General features: G+C 43.3%; 1 protein-coding gene across 1 annotated transcript in view; it reads right to left on the bottom strand.

The window, feature by feature from the left end:
• The window catches only part of pik3cb (phosphatidylinositol-4,5-bisphosphate 3-kinase, catalytic subunit beta), a 183583-nt gene that overhangs the window by 38017 nt on the left and 130952 nt on the right, over positions 1-14614 (bottom strand). The window contains exons 14-15 of the mRNA XM_078410822.1: positions 12421-12564; positions 10615-10714 (exon numbers count right to left, since the gene is read on the bottom strand). Of these exons, the coding sequence (XP_078266948.1) occupies positions 10615-10714; positions 12421-12564 (244 nt within the window). The remainder of the gene's footprint in view (positions 1-10614; positions 10715-12420; positions 12565-14614) is intronic.

The raw sequence follows: 14614 nt of genomic DNA, 5'->3' as shown, positions 1-14614 counted from the left end.
TGATCTTATAGAAGTGTATAAAATCATGAGAGGAATAGATCGGGTGGATGCACAGAATCTCTTGCCAAGAGTAGGGGAATCGAGAACCAGAGGACATAGGTTTAAGGTGAAGGGGGTTTTAATAGGAACCAGAAGGGTAACCTTTTCCACACAGAGAGTGGTGGGTGTATGGAACGATCTGCTAGAGGAGGTAGTTGAGGCAGGTGCTATTGCAACTTTTAAGATGCATTTAGAGAGGTACATGGATAGAACAGGTTTAGATGGGGTATGGGCCAAATGCAGGCAGGTGGGACTAGTGCAGATGGGACATGTTAGCCCGTGTGGGCAAGTTGGGCCGAAGGGCCTGTTTCCATGCTGCATGAATCTAGGTGTACAGAGATACAGAGAAAGAGCTATCCAGTTAAATTATACTACACAGGAGTACAATCAAGTCATACATAAGTACAGACTCTGGAACTGATATGCTATAATGAAGAAGGGTCCCGACCTGAAACATCACCTGCCCATTTTCTCCAGTGATGATGCCTGACCTGCTGAGTTATTTCAACATTTTTTGTTTTTCTTTGGTATTAACCAGCATCTGCAGTTTATTTTTATTCTATTAGTGTACCATACATATAGCTTGTAGTATCACAACTTACTGCACAAAGAAATGTTCCTTGCTTTCCTCTCAAACATATCTCTTTCACACATCTTAAATCTTTCTTCTAGTCCTTGTGCCATCGACTAATGGGGACATCTTGTATTGGTCAGCCTTATCTAAACCCGTCATCATCTTGTACACCTCTAACAAATCTCCCGTAAACCTCTTTTATCCCAAGGACAACAGTAGCCAGCATTTCTAACCTAATTTTATAGTTAATATTTCTCATCCCTGGAACCATTTGTGTAAATACAAAATGCTGGAGCAACTCAGCGGGACAGGCAGCATCTCTGGAGAGAAGGAATAGGTGACGTTTCTGAAATTTTGAAATCTGAAATTTTGCAAAACAGCATTTTGTGTCTACCTTCGATTTAAACAAGCATCTGCAGTTCTTTCCCAAACCATTTGTGCAAATGTTCTCTGCAGATCGTTTTTAAAGAGTGGTGATCAGAACTGAATGCAAAAGTCTATTGGTGGCCTAACTGGAGCTTTGTGAAGGTTTAGCAAAACTTCTTTCATTTTTGTTTGCTACAAATGGTAACATTTTCTTAGAAAACATAAAACGTTAAAAAAATTGCCATTGAAACAAAACATCGTGCTTTGGTAATTATTTTCTCAATTTGCCGAGTGGTAGAGCTGATGCCTTACAGCACCAGAGTGCTGTAGAAGGATGAGAGGGGATCTTATCGAAACATATAAGAATATTAAGGGGTTGGACACGTTAGAGGCAGGAAACATGTTCCCAATGTTGGGGGAGTCCAGAACCAGGGGCCACAGTTTAAGAGTAAGGGGTAGGCCATTTAGAACGGAGATGAGGAAAAACGTTTTCAGTCAGAGAGTTGGAAATCTGTGGAATTCACTGCCTCAGAAGGCAGTAGAGGCCAATTCACTGAATGCATTCAAGAGAGAGCTAGATAGAGCTCTTAAGGATAGCGGAGTCATGGGGTATGGGGAGAAGGCAGGAACGGGGTACTGATTGAGAATGATCAGCCATAATCACATTGAATGGTGGTGCTGGCTCGAAGGGCCGAATGGCCTACTCCTGCACCTATTGTCTATTGTCAGATACCCAAGTTCGATCCTGTCCACGAGTGCTGTCTGGAAAGGGTTTGTATGTTCTCTCTGTGACCGCGTGGGTTTTTTCTAGGTGCTTCATTTTCGAAAGATGCACAGTTTTGTAGGTTAATTGGCTTCTGTATACAATGTAAATTGTCCCTAGTGTGCAGGATGGTGCCAGCGTATGGGATAGTCGCTGGTCAGCGCAGACTTGGTGGGCCGAAGGGCCTGCTTCCGCGCTGTATCTCTAAAGTAGTACAACGGGAGATACTATGGACAGGAGGGTAGATGGGTAATTAGCTAATGGGGACCTGCAGCGCTGTTTTGACTAGACCGAAGTTTATATAGGGGGAAAAATGAGGGGTTAACGAGCAAAGCCAGCACATATTTAATAGTTTCACAGAAAAAAGTCTATTTTGGAAATGTTATCAAGTTGGTAGATAAAGTGAGTTGTCTGATTTTACACAGCTTGTTTCAATGAGAGCCCTCGACTCTGCAATGAAGGGAAAGAAAGTCAGTTTGGCAATGGTGGGAACAACAGTGACATTCCCCAGTGCTCAGTTATTGGAAACTCTGATTCATCCACGATTTGAGTTCTAAAAGCAAAAAAGGTGATCATCTGGTTGGCATCGCTGGGGCTCAGTGTGACATAGGGAAGGTGCAGACATTGCCTTGACAATGTAGAGGGTAGACACAAAAGACCCAGGTCGGAAGAAGGATTCTGACCCAGAACGTCACCTATTCCTGTCTCCAAAAACACGGCCAAAAGTTACTCCAGCTTTTTGTCTCTATCTTCGGTATGAAACATAGAAACATAGAAAATAGGTGCAGGAGTAGGCCATTCGGCCCTTCGAGCCTGCACCGCCATTCAATATGTTCATGGCTGATCATCCAGCTCAGTAGCCTGTACCTGCCTTCTCTCCATACCCCCTGATCCCTTTAGCAAAAAGGGCCACATCTAACTCCCAATTAAATATAGCCAATGAACTGGCCTCAACTACCTTCTGTGGCAGAGAATTCCACAGACTCACCACTCTCTGTGTGAAGAAATGTTTTCTCATCTTGGTCCTAAAAGACTTCCCCCTTATCCTTAAGCTGTGACCCCTGGTTCTGGACTCCCCCAACATCGGGAACAATCTTCCCGCATCTAGCCTCTCCAACCCCTTAAGAATTTTATATGTTTCTATAAGATCCCCCCTCAGTCTTCTAAATTCCAGCGAGTACAAGCCCAGTCTATCCAGTCTTTCCTCATATGCAAGTCCCGCCATCTCAGGGATTAATCTGGTGAACCTTCTCTGTACTCCCTCTAAGGCAAGAACGTCTTTCCTCAGGTTAGGAGACCAAAACTGCACACAATACTCCAGGTGCGGTCTCACCAAAGCCCTGTACAACTGCAGCAGAACCTCCCTGCTCCTAAACTCAAATCCTCTTGCTATGAATGCCAACATACCATTCGCTTTCTTCACTGCCTGCTGCACCTGCATGCTTGCTTTCAATGACTGGTGCACCATGACACCCAGGTCACGTTGCATCTCCCCTTCTCCCAATCAGTCACCATTCAGGTAATACTCTGCTTTCCTGTTCTTGCCGCCAAAGTGGATAACCTCACATTTATCCACATTAAATTGCATCTGCCATGCATTTGCCCACTCGCCTAATCTATCCAAGTCACTCGGCAGCCTCCTAGCATCCTCCTCGCAGCTAACACTGCCACCCAGCTTCGTGTCATCCGCAAACTTAGAGATGTTGCATTCAATTCCCTCGTCCAAATCATTAATATACACTGTAAATAACTGGGGTCCCAGCACTGAGCCTTGCGGTACCCCACTAATCACTGCCTGCCATTCCGAAAAGGACCCGTTTATTCCTACTCTTTGCTTCCTGTCCGCCAACCAATTTTCTATCCACCTCAAAACTGAACCCTCAATACCGTGTGCTTTAAGTTTGTACACCAATCTCCTATGTGGGACCTTGTCGAAGGCCTTCTGAAAGTCCAGATATAACACATCGACAGGTTCTCCCTTATCCACTCCACTAGTTACATCCTCGAAAAATTCTATAAGATTCGTCAGACATGATTTGCCTTTGGTAAATCCATGCTGACTTTGTCCGATGATTTCACCACTTTCCAAATGTGATGCTATCACATCTTTAATAACTGACTCTAGCATTTTCCCCACTACCGATGTTAGGCTAACTGGTCTATAATTCCCCGTTTTCTCTCTCCCTCCCTTTTTAAAAAGTGGGGTTACCAGCAACTGTAGTTCCTTCCTAGGCCAATGTAGAGGGTGGTTTATAGATGGATTCAGTGCGAATCCAGAAAGAGAAACCACAGCTAGTGGAGATGAAATGATGGAAGGGGACAATTCTAAAATAGTCATGTAGGAAAATGACTGCAGATGCTGGTACAAATCGAAGGTATCACAAAATGCTGGAGTAACTCAGCAGGTCAGGCAGTATCTAGGAGAGAAGGAATGGGTGATGTTTCGGGTCGAGACCCTTCTTCAGACTGATCATTTTAAAAGGGTTTGCGGAAAAGATGTAATTAACTCAAGAGGAAATACTTTGCAATCAAAACCCAGTGCTGGAGGAATCTTGTGGGTCAAGCAGCATCTTTGGAAGGATTCGACAATCAATGTTTTGGGTTGGGACCCTTCTTCAGACTGGAGATAGGAATTGGATCAAGGTACCAAAAGGTGGGTATTTGGAGGAGAAAGGATAAGGCATGAAAAGATGATGGGTAGTTGGTCAAGAGAAATAAGGCCTAACATGGTTGCAAACTCTGTCAAAGTTCCTCTGTCCAAAGTTCAGAAGCCTCTCTCGTTTCCCTTTCCCCTAACACCTGAAATGTCACCCATTTATTTTCTCCAGAGAAGCTGCATGACCCGTTGAGTTACTCCAGCTTTTTGTGTCTATCTTAAAGTTCAGAAACTGCAGGTTAAAGATAACATGTTAACAACAATTGCAATTAAGTGTATGGTATTGAAATAGTCTTGTAAAGCAAGGCTAGTTAAAAGAGAGCTATCTGACACCTTACTCTTAATTGCAGTTGTAGTTATCTTTAACCTGCAGCTTCTGAATGACATTGCTTAACTTTAGATGACTTGAGTAATTAACCAATGGAAGTAAATTTTCCCTTTGCATTTAATATGTGCTCACTGAAACTGCCACATTATATAGAGGGAGAATTAATGCAAGAATAACCTCTCGTTTAAATATGTATAAAGCAAATGATTGCAGATGTTGGCATTCTGTAAACAAAAACAAAATGCTCAGTGAGTCAGGCAGCATATGCAGAGAGAGAAATGGAATTCATGTTTGGGGTTGATGGCTTTTCATCATCTCTGTCATGGGAAGAAATTTTAAAAGGGAAAAAAAAGATCTTGGATATATTTCTTCAGATATTAACAGCTGCAACAATGTGAAACTAAGCTCGACTACAGAAAGTTAACAGCAGAAACCAACCTGGCCAGAGACCCCCTGAAGCCAGTGTTGGCCCCATTTCCACTTGTCTATGAACTGGACAAATATTTTATGAGAAGAATGTACAAACAGAAGGAATGGACAGGATTTTGTTCCACATTTCTTCCAAATTTACACTATTGTAAATCAAAACTCTATCCATCCATAATTGATGTTTTTCTGTAATTAGTTGTCTTCATTCAATCTTAACTGAGGAATATATTTTGGGACCAGCTACCATCCATCTATTTGTTTCAAAATAATCTTGGATTCGACGGGACTATTCCTCAACTTAAAGTCTTAAATTGGAGGAGGCTAATTTTGATGTAATCGGAAACTTTTAAAAGGGTGCTTGTCTGTAAATAGATGCCTGGCAAGAGGGAGGTTTTTTTAAGATGAGATAAGTAGGGTTCAGGCCAATGTTACTGCTGGAGTGAAGGACAAAGCTGGCAAGTTTGGGGAACCTTGGTTGACTAAGGATACGGAGGATCTGGTTCGGGGGAAAAAAGGAGGCATAAGTCAGACATTGGAAGCTGGGATCAAGTGAGACCCTTGAAGAGTACAAAGGATGAATGCATCACAAAAATGCTGGATTAACTCAGCAGGTCACGCGACCCGAAACGTCACCCATCCCCTCTCTCCTAGATTCTGCCTGACCTGCTGAGTTACTCCAGCATTCTGTGAGACCTTCGATTTGCACCAGCATCTGCAGTTATTTTCCTACAAAGGATGAAGGAGTACACTTAACAAGAAAATTATGAGGGACGGTAGCGCAGCGGTAGAGTTGCTGCTTTACAGCGAATGCAGCGCCGGAGACTCAGGTTCGATCCTGACTACGGGTGCTGCACTGTAAGGAGTTTGTACGTTCTCCCCGTGACCTGCGTGGGTTTTCTCCGAGATCTTCGGTTTCCTCCCACACTCCAAAGACGTACAGGTATGTAGGTTAATTGGCTGGGTAAATGTAAAAATTGTCCCTAGTGGGTGTAGGATAGTGTTAATGTACGGGGATCGCTGGGCGGCACGGACTTGGAGGGCCGAAAAGGCCTGTTTCCGGCTGTATATATATGATATGATGATATGATATGAAGAAGAAGGTGCCACAAAGATATGCCCGGCAAAGAAGCTGAGGATCCAAGGGGTAGATTTGTTCACACAAGAAGAGGAGTTGGTATCTGGAATGAACTACCGGGTGACATGGTAGACAATAGACAATAGGTGCAGGAGGAGGCCATTCGGCCCTTCGAGCCAGCACCGCCATTCAATGCGATCATGGCTGATCACTCTCAATCAGTACCCCGTTCCTGCCTTCTCCCCATACCCCCTGACTCCACTATCGTTAAGAGCTCTATCTAGCTCTCTCTTGAATACATTCAGAGAACTGGCCTCCACTGCCTTCTGAGGCAGAGAATTCCACACCTTCACCACCCTCTGACTGAAAAAGTTCTTCCTCATCTCAGTTCTAAATGGCCCACCCCTTATTCTTAAACTGTGGCCTCTTGGTCTGGACTCCCCCAACATTGGGAACATGTTTCCTGCCTCTAACGTGTCCAACCCCTTAATAATCTTATACGTTTCGATAAGATTCCCTCTCATCCTTCTAAATTCCAGTGTATACAAACCTAGTCGATTCAGTCTTTCAACATATGACAGTCCTGCCATTCCGGGAATTAACCTAGTAAACCTACGCTGGACGCAGGAACAGTCACGATGCTTAAAATAAGAGTCTTTGAATGAGCAAAATATCAAGAGATTATTGCAGGCAAGTGGGATTAAAAAAGACAAGCACAACATAGACATAGAAACATAGAAAATAGGTGCAGGAGTAGGCCATTCGGCCCTTCGAGTCTGCACCGCCATTCAATATGATCATGGCTGATCATCCAACTCAGTATCCTGTACCTGCCTTCTCTCCATACCCCCTGATCCCTTTAGCCACAAGGGCCACATCTAACTCCCTCTTAAATATAGCCAATGAACTGGCCTCAACTACCTTCTGTGGCAGAGAATTCCACAGATTCACCACTCTGTGTGAAAAAAAATGTTCTCATCTCGGTCCTAAAAGACCTATGGCAACAATGTCTTTTCTCAGATTAGGAGACCAAAACTGTACGCAATACTCCAGGTGTGGTCTCACCAATGCCCTGTACAACTGCAGCAAAACCTACCTGCTCCTATACTAAAGGTCAGCATTGACTTGATGGGCCAGGGAATACAGCACTATGACTCCAAATGTAGTTCAAAAGCCTTAACCTTCTACATATTCTTTGTGCCTTTATTTTGTGGATGGATGGCCAGGTAGATTTATGTCAACATTCACCAGAAATTCTACGTGTCCATTCATCATAAATTATGTTAAATAAACACAAGCAATCATTCAAAAATGGCGTAGAGCACAAAGTGCTGGAATAACTCAGCGGTTCAGGCAGCATGTCTGGAGGACATGGATAGGCGACATTTCTTCGGAATAAGAGTCCCGAGCCAAAATGGCGACTATCCATGTCCACCAAAGATGCTGCCTGACCCACTAAGTTACTCCAGCACTTTGTGTTCTAAGCAAGAATCTAGCTTCTGCAATTCCTTGTGTCTCCATTCAAAAAATGGGGCTTCCCCTGGGTTTTATCTTATTAATAATTATATCGTGCAATTAAATACAAAACAAATGATGTCCTCAAAAAGGTAATAAATGATTAAAAAAACACATCTGAAATATATCTTTGCAACCAATATACTTGATAGGAATGAAGAGATGATTTACTACACTCCAACTGTCCCCACCTCCAGACCTCCCAGAAAAATAATGCCATTTGCAAGAATCCAGCAGCAGGAACCTATTGCAAAATTACATTATTGGAAAACTAGAGCCAGCTGATGTGCAGTTTCACGATAAACTGCAATTTGGTCACGCGAGCCTTGGAGAAAAATTATCTCCAGAGCCATATGTGTAAGGAAAACCAGAGATTGATTCCTTCATTGCCTGTTTCCTAAATGCATACGTCCTGAAGCATGGAGTGTCATCTCCCTTTACAATACACTTGTGAGAGTTCCTCCCGGAGTCATATATTATTCCGAACAGGGAGAAACCATGCTGTTTTTTATTGACACACCGAGTCAAAATCCTGGAACTTCTTAGCTAACATTAGACCTTCTCTACAAGAACTGAAGTGCTTTAAGAAGGCAACTCATCAACGTCATCTAAAGGGCAATGAATTCTACGTTGCTACACAAATTAAAAGCTAAAGAGGAAAGTGCAACTGGTGCATCCTGACAACATACAACCAAAGAATATCTGGGCCTCTGGGACACTTGATGCCCATTCAGAAAGAAAAATGCTTAAGCCCAGTGAAAATGAAAAGAAACAATTTGCAAAGAAGAAATAAAGAACTGCTTGATCAACTCAAGCTTTGTAACTGTTGTGAGCAGTTGTAGAACATCAATTCTGCTTTTTTTGCCACAACTCTAAACAATAGTAGGCAGCCGATCTCCGATATTTGCTCCCCAAACCAAAATGCTCCATTTACTCTTTGCTTTTACTTTAGAGGTACAACGTGGAAACAGGCCCTTCAGCCCACCGAGTCCGAGCCGACCAGAATTCACCTGAACACGAACACACTCCGACACACGAGGGAGAATGTCCAGAAGCCAATTAACCTACAACAACCTGAATGTCTTTGCAGAGTTGGAGGAAACCGGAGTACCGAGAGAAAACCCACGTGGTCACAGGGAAAATGTACAAACTCTAGACAGTTACTCAGGATTCAATCTATGTTTTTGGTGCTGCAAGGCAGCAACTCTACCGCTGCGCCACTGTGCCACAATTTTATATCACAGCTCTGCAAAACGGTAGAAAGGAGTTCAAAAGAGCATACATTTATTGCAGCAGAAAATTCCTTCAATTAAGTTCAAAACACGTTTTTTTTAAAAAGACTGGGTAGCAGGCGAGAGATCATCTTCCTGAACTATGTACATTTACCCCATAAAGATGCTCAATTACAAAAAGGAAAAGAGGGATTTAATATTCCAGGTGCTGAGACAGTATCTGTTGGTTGCAAAGGAACTCCCTGTTTGAACTGTTACCGTCAGGCAGACGGTACAGATCTACAAGGACAAGGACAAACAGACTTAAAAATAGTTTTTACCCCACTGCTATAAAGGCACTAAATGTAGCCGCCAAGGAACGCAGGGGCGATACATAATAAGAGACTGTGAAATCGACAGAAGGATGTAGGGTTGGGTGTTTATGCGTGCTATTTTCATGATATTTATTTTAGTTGTTTATCTTTTTTAAAATATTTTACCTTGTATGTATCGTTAGCTTTTAGAAATGTTTGAATGGTGCACTGACTGGCTGACATTTTACAATTTCGTTGTACATGGCTCATGTTACAATGACAATAAAGGAACTATTCTATTCTATTCTAATATTAGTATTTCTGGGTTTACACGGTTTTAACATTGAATCTTTATATGTATTTACTACAGAGTGAGATAAGTTTTCTTACAAAGAATTGATTACCAACAATAATACAACAGTCATAAAATTGTGGCCTTCACACGAAAACCTTTTATGAAAGAATAGCAAATCATCCAGAGGAAGTTAATCGGATTTAAAAATACAGGTTAGTAATGTTAATCAAGAGCATGTTCACAGATGGACTTTAGAAAGGTCAATAGGCAATAGACAATAGGTGCAGGAGGAGGCCATTCGGCCCTTCGAGCCAGCACCGCCATTCAATGTGATCATGGCTGATCATTCTCAATCAGTACCCCGTTCCTGCCTTCTCCCCATACTCCCTGACCGCTATCCTTAAGAGCTCTATCTAGCTCTCTCTTGAATGCATTCAGAGAATTGGCCTCCACTGCCTTCTGAGGCAGAGAATTCCACAGATTCACAACTCTCTGACTGAAAAAGTTTTTCCTCATCTCAGTTCTAAATGGCCTACCCCTTAGTTCAAGGACGGTAGATGGCTTATGAAGGGAAGGTTAGATCATGTGCTCTGATAAAAGAAGCTTCCAATTTTGGTATAAAAAATGGTGGAATAAAGACATTAGGCAAAGTGTTTCACGTAGGTTGGCAAAGCCAGGAATGATGAATGAGCAGGATTTGATTCGGGAGATGGGCAGCAAAGCATTGCCTCATATAAAGCACCATTTAGAAATGGTTGAGAGTCTTTTGCATTGTATAGAACAGAAGTGATGAGCAATTCCATCCATTGTTTGCTTTGTGGGAAATGCACACAGCTAATCGACACAGAACCTATGGGGGTGCAGGCTGAGGGGTCACCTTTCCTCTTGAGGAGAATCAACCTTTAGCTCGATTGCAAACTAAAGTTGAGGTTTAAAGTATAATTGTTGATTCAAGCCAGTGCCTTCAGTCCTGCTGCACCTATGTCCAATCAATGTCATAAAATATTAATTCAAAACAGACTGGATTTCAAGGCTAAGAGTTTAAATACCTGTTTGGAAAGTTCTTTGATATGTGTGATACTTCCTCGACAGTACGACTCAAGGATCAACCCAAACTGCAGTGAAATGGTAGGCAGATGCATTTCAGACCTGGAGGGACAAGAAGCTGCACATTTAGAACAGGACCAACAGCATTAGCACGGAGTCAAGCACTGTTCACCTAAATCCTACCACAACATTTGCAAAGCAATCAATCAAGATCACCCCAGGCTGGTTTATCTGTTTGTGGATCGGCCACAACCAGAGAGCCATCCTGAACCTCCAGCTACCTCATTGGTGACCCTTGGACTATCTTTGAGTGGACTTTGCTGGCTTTACCTTGTACTAAACGTTATTCCCTTACACTGTATATGGCTCGATTGTAATCATGTATTAAACATAGAAAATAGGTGCAGGAGGAGGCCATTCGGCCCTTTGAGCCAGCACTGCCATTCAATATGATCATAGATGATCATCCAAAATCAGTGCCCCGTTCCTGCTTTCTCCCCATATCCCTTGATTCCGATAGCCCTAAGAGCTATATCTAACTCTCTCTTGAATATATCTTTCCGCTGACTGGATGGCACGCAACAAAAGCTTTTCACTGTACTTTGGTACACAGGACAATAATCTAAAATAAAACTAACTAAAGCTTGATACATCATTTGCCATCTTCCTGTACACTGCTGAGTGTTGATCTGACCATCTGATCATAGGCATAAGCTGTTCACTCTGCTGGAAACCCATGATCACCCAGCAGCCATCTTGAACTGGGCTGCCCTACTGGTCGGAGCGCATTTATCTGCATTACCTGATATACAACTCTGTAAACAAATACTGGCCATGTGCAAGGGCACCAGATCATAATCAGAAGGTTCAGAATTCTACATTAGGATTATGATTTGGACTAGAGGATCTGAGCTATAGCGAGAGGTTGAGTAGGCTGGGTCTCTGTTCCTTGGAGCACAGGAAGGTGAGGGGTTATCTTATAGAGGTGCACAAAATCATGAGAGGAATAGATCGGGTTGATGCATAGAGTCTCTTGCCAGAGTAGGGGAATCAAGAACCAGAGGACATAGGTTGTAAAAGATGCAATAGTAATCTGAGGAGTAACCTTTTCACACAAAGGGTGGTGGGTGTACGGAACAAGCTGCCAGAGGAGGTAGTTGAGGCTGGGATTATCCCAACATTTAAGAAACAATTAGACAGGTAGATGGATAGGACATGTTTGGAGGGATATGGACCAAGCGCAGACAGGTAGGACTAGTGTAACTGGGACATGTTGGCCGGCGTTGGAAGGTTGGGCCGAAGGGCCTGTTTCCATACTGTATCACACTATGACTCTCTTATGACTCTGGTACAACTCAACATCCAGCAATCCTCTGCACCCATCACGTTGCATCATCTGTGCCTTCACTCCAGCAATCGTGCTCGAAAGGCCAAGCAGGCACAAAAGGGAAAGGAGGATTCTTCAATGGTAGCTCAGGTGCCCCCAAATTGATTAGTAGGACTGGCTGTTAGACAATCCCTGAATTTTCCACTACAATTGATTTGCATGGTGTTGTTCTAGGGGATGACCACCAGGTGATGTTGCTACCATTCAGACACATCTTCAGTTGTGTACCTCAACGTCACTGGGTGTTTCGGCCTTTTATCACAAGACACCCTCAGTCGAGGCAGGCCCACTATCACTTAGTTCTTGGCAAGCAGATAAAACTGGAACATTGATCTTGACCCAGGCTCTCCGTAAATGTGACCATCATGTTTCCATTTGTCAACTGCAGTTTGGATTTTTTTTATTATTCGATGAAACTTGCCTGAGGTGCCAAAATAAGAAGTGGCCTATCCTTCTGTTGGCTTGTGCTCGTTCCAAGAGAAATTTGGAAAGTGCACAGTCGAAGTATGGCTCATATTTCAGTACTTGCACCAGCTGTAGGAGATACTGAGAGAGCTCTTCATCACTGGTTGGGAAAAAAAACAATGGCAGTTTAAATCAAAATGTAGCTTGAATACTGATATTTTCATACAATTTGGTCCAGATGCTATCTGGTTTTAATTCTGCAAATCCCTACTGTTTTTTTCAACATGATTTTCATCTTAACTAGGTAGGATTTTAAATTTAACTGTTACCTCAGGAACACTGCATCGTACATATTTTGTGTTATGCGTCTTGTGTTAAAACCAGACAGTGGTAGTGTTACTGTCGTACAGCGCCAGAGAACCGGGTTTGATCCTGACTATGGGTGCTTGTCTGTACGGAGTTTTTTACGTTCCCCCAATGACCATCGTGGGTTTTCTCCGAAATCTTCCATTTCCTCCCACACTCCAAAGACGTACAGGTTTGAAGGTTAATTGGCTTGGTGCAAATGTAAATTTGTCCCTCGTGTGTGTAGGATAGAGTTAATGTGCGGGGATCGCTGGTCGGTGTGGGCTCAGTGGGCTGAAGGGCCTGTTTCCGCGCTGTATCTCAAAACTAAACGAAACTACATTTATGTCACTTGGTGTAATGCATCTTCTACAGCAGATCTGACAGTCAGCTCGTAGTCTCCAACCCCCTTAACCAAGCCTGGAAGAGACCGTCTCACGTCACCAGGAATTAGTGTCGATATGGTGCAAAATACACCCAGCTGCAAAGCTGGACTTCAAATGTATTCGGTGCCGTCCGTTCGATTGTCCAAAAGGTTTTTAATCTATCAGAAAGCAGACAGAACCACCTGCAATCTCCCCATCTTTTAAAAATAAAACCGCTGCCCGGCAAGTCGACTCTTGGAGCACGCTCAAGCGGATGAATTCCCCAGCGCTCTCTCCTGGCAGGCAGTGTGCAAACTGTAGCCTGCAGGTTTAGCTGGATATATATATTCCCCACTCGCAGATGCTGACCCCGAGAATGGTTTATTAGCATAACAAGAGTCATGAGTCACCTTTCAGCTAAGCACAATCAAAAAACAGCCTCAAGGTGTGATCCCGCATACACGAGTCATGAAAAGCACTCACTGTGTGTAAAGGAACAAAGGAAACTAAAGGCTTTCATTAAACCTGTTTTGTTTTAGCAACATTTTAAAATAATATCTCGTGGTTATTCTCCACGTTCCACTTTCTGCCAGCCTCCCCCCCCCCCCCCCCCAAATTCCTTGACACCCAATACAACAGACCAACAAAGTTTGATTTTCATTAAGCTTTGAGAGGTATTGCTGGCAAGGTCCGCGTTTATCAATTCCAAGAAAGTAGTGGTGATGTTTCTGCTTTTCTCAAATAGGTCAAAGAACACTGCGGGTGGCAAATGACTCTAAAGATTTCTTAATCTTCTGCTACACATGATCACTCTCTAAGAGTAGTTTAGTTTAGTTTAGAGATGCAACGCTGAAACAGGCCTTCTGCCCACCGGGTCCGTGCCGACCAGCGATCCCCACACATTAACACTATCCCGCACACACTAGGGACAGTTTTAACATTTATACCAAGCCAATTAACCTACAATCCTGTACGTCTTTGGAGCGTGGGAGGAAACCGAAGATCTCGGAGAAAACCCACGCAGGTCACGGGGAGAACGTACAAACTGCATACAGACAGCATCCTTAGTCGGGATCGAACCCGGGTCTCCAGCGCTGCATTGCGTTGTAAGGCAGCAACTCTACCGCTGTGCCGCCCTTATGGTATTATGGTAGTTTGACACAACGGTTTACCACTTTGCTTCAAGGCATCAATTAATCTTCGACCATACTGAAGTCGTACTGCACCAATGTATAGACCAGTTAAGTACAACATGGTTTCTTACTCAAAGATTATTATAATTCAGCAGGTCATATTATAGATCATATTTTTATGTTGTGCATAAACTCTCTCCACACCACAGGTGGCACAGTGGCGCAGCGATAGAGTTGTTCCTTACAGTGCCAGGGACCAGGGTTCGATCCTGACTATGGGTGCTGTCTGTGCGGAGTTTGTACGTTCGCCTCATGACCTGCATGGGTTTTCTCCGGGTGCTCCAGTTTCTTGCACACTCCAAAGACG

This window comes from Rhinoraja longicauda, chromosome 13 (assembly GCF_053455715.1).
Source record: "Rhinoraja longicauda isolate Sanriku21f chromosome 13, sRhiLon1.1, whole genome shotgun sequence".
In the NCBI taxonomy this organism is placed as follows: domain Eukaryota; kingdom Metazoa; phylum Chordata; class Chondrichthyes; order Rajiformes; family Arhynchobatidae; genus Rhinoraja; species Rhinoraja longicauda.
Note: the sequence above shows the minus strand (reverse complement) of the source record. Positions and strands in the feature narration are given on the sequence as shown.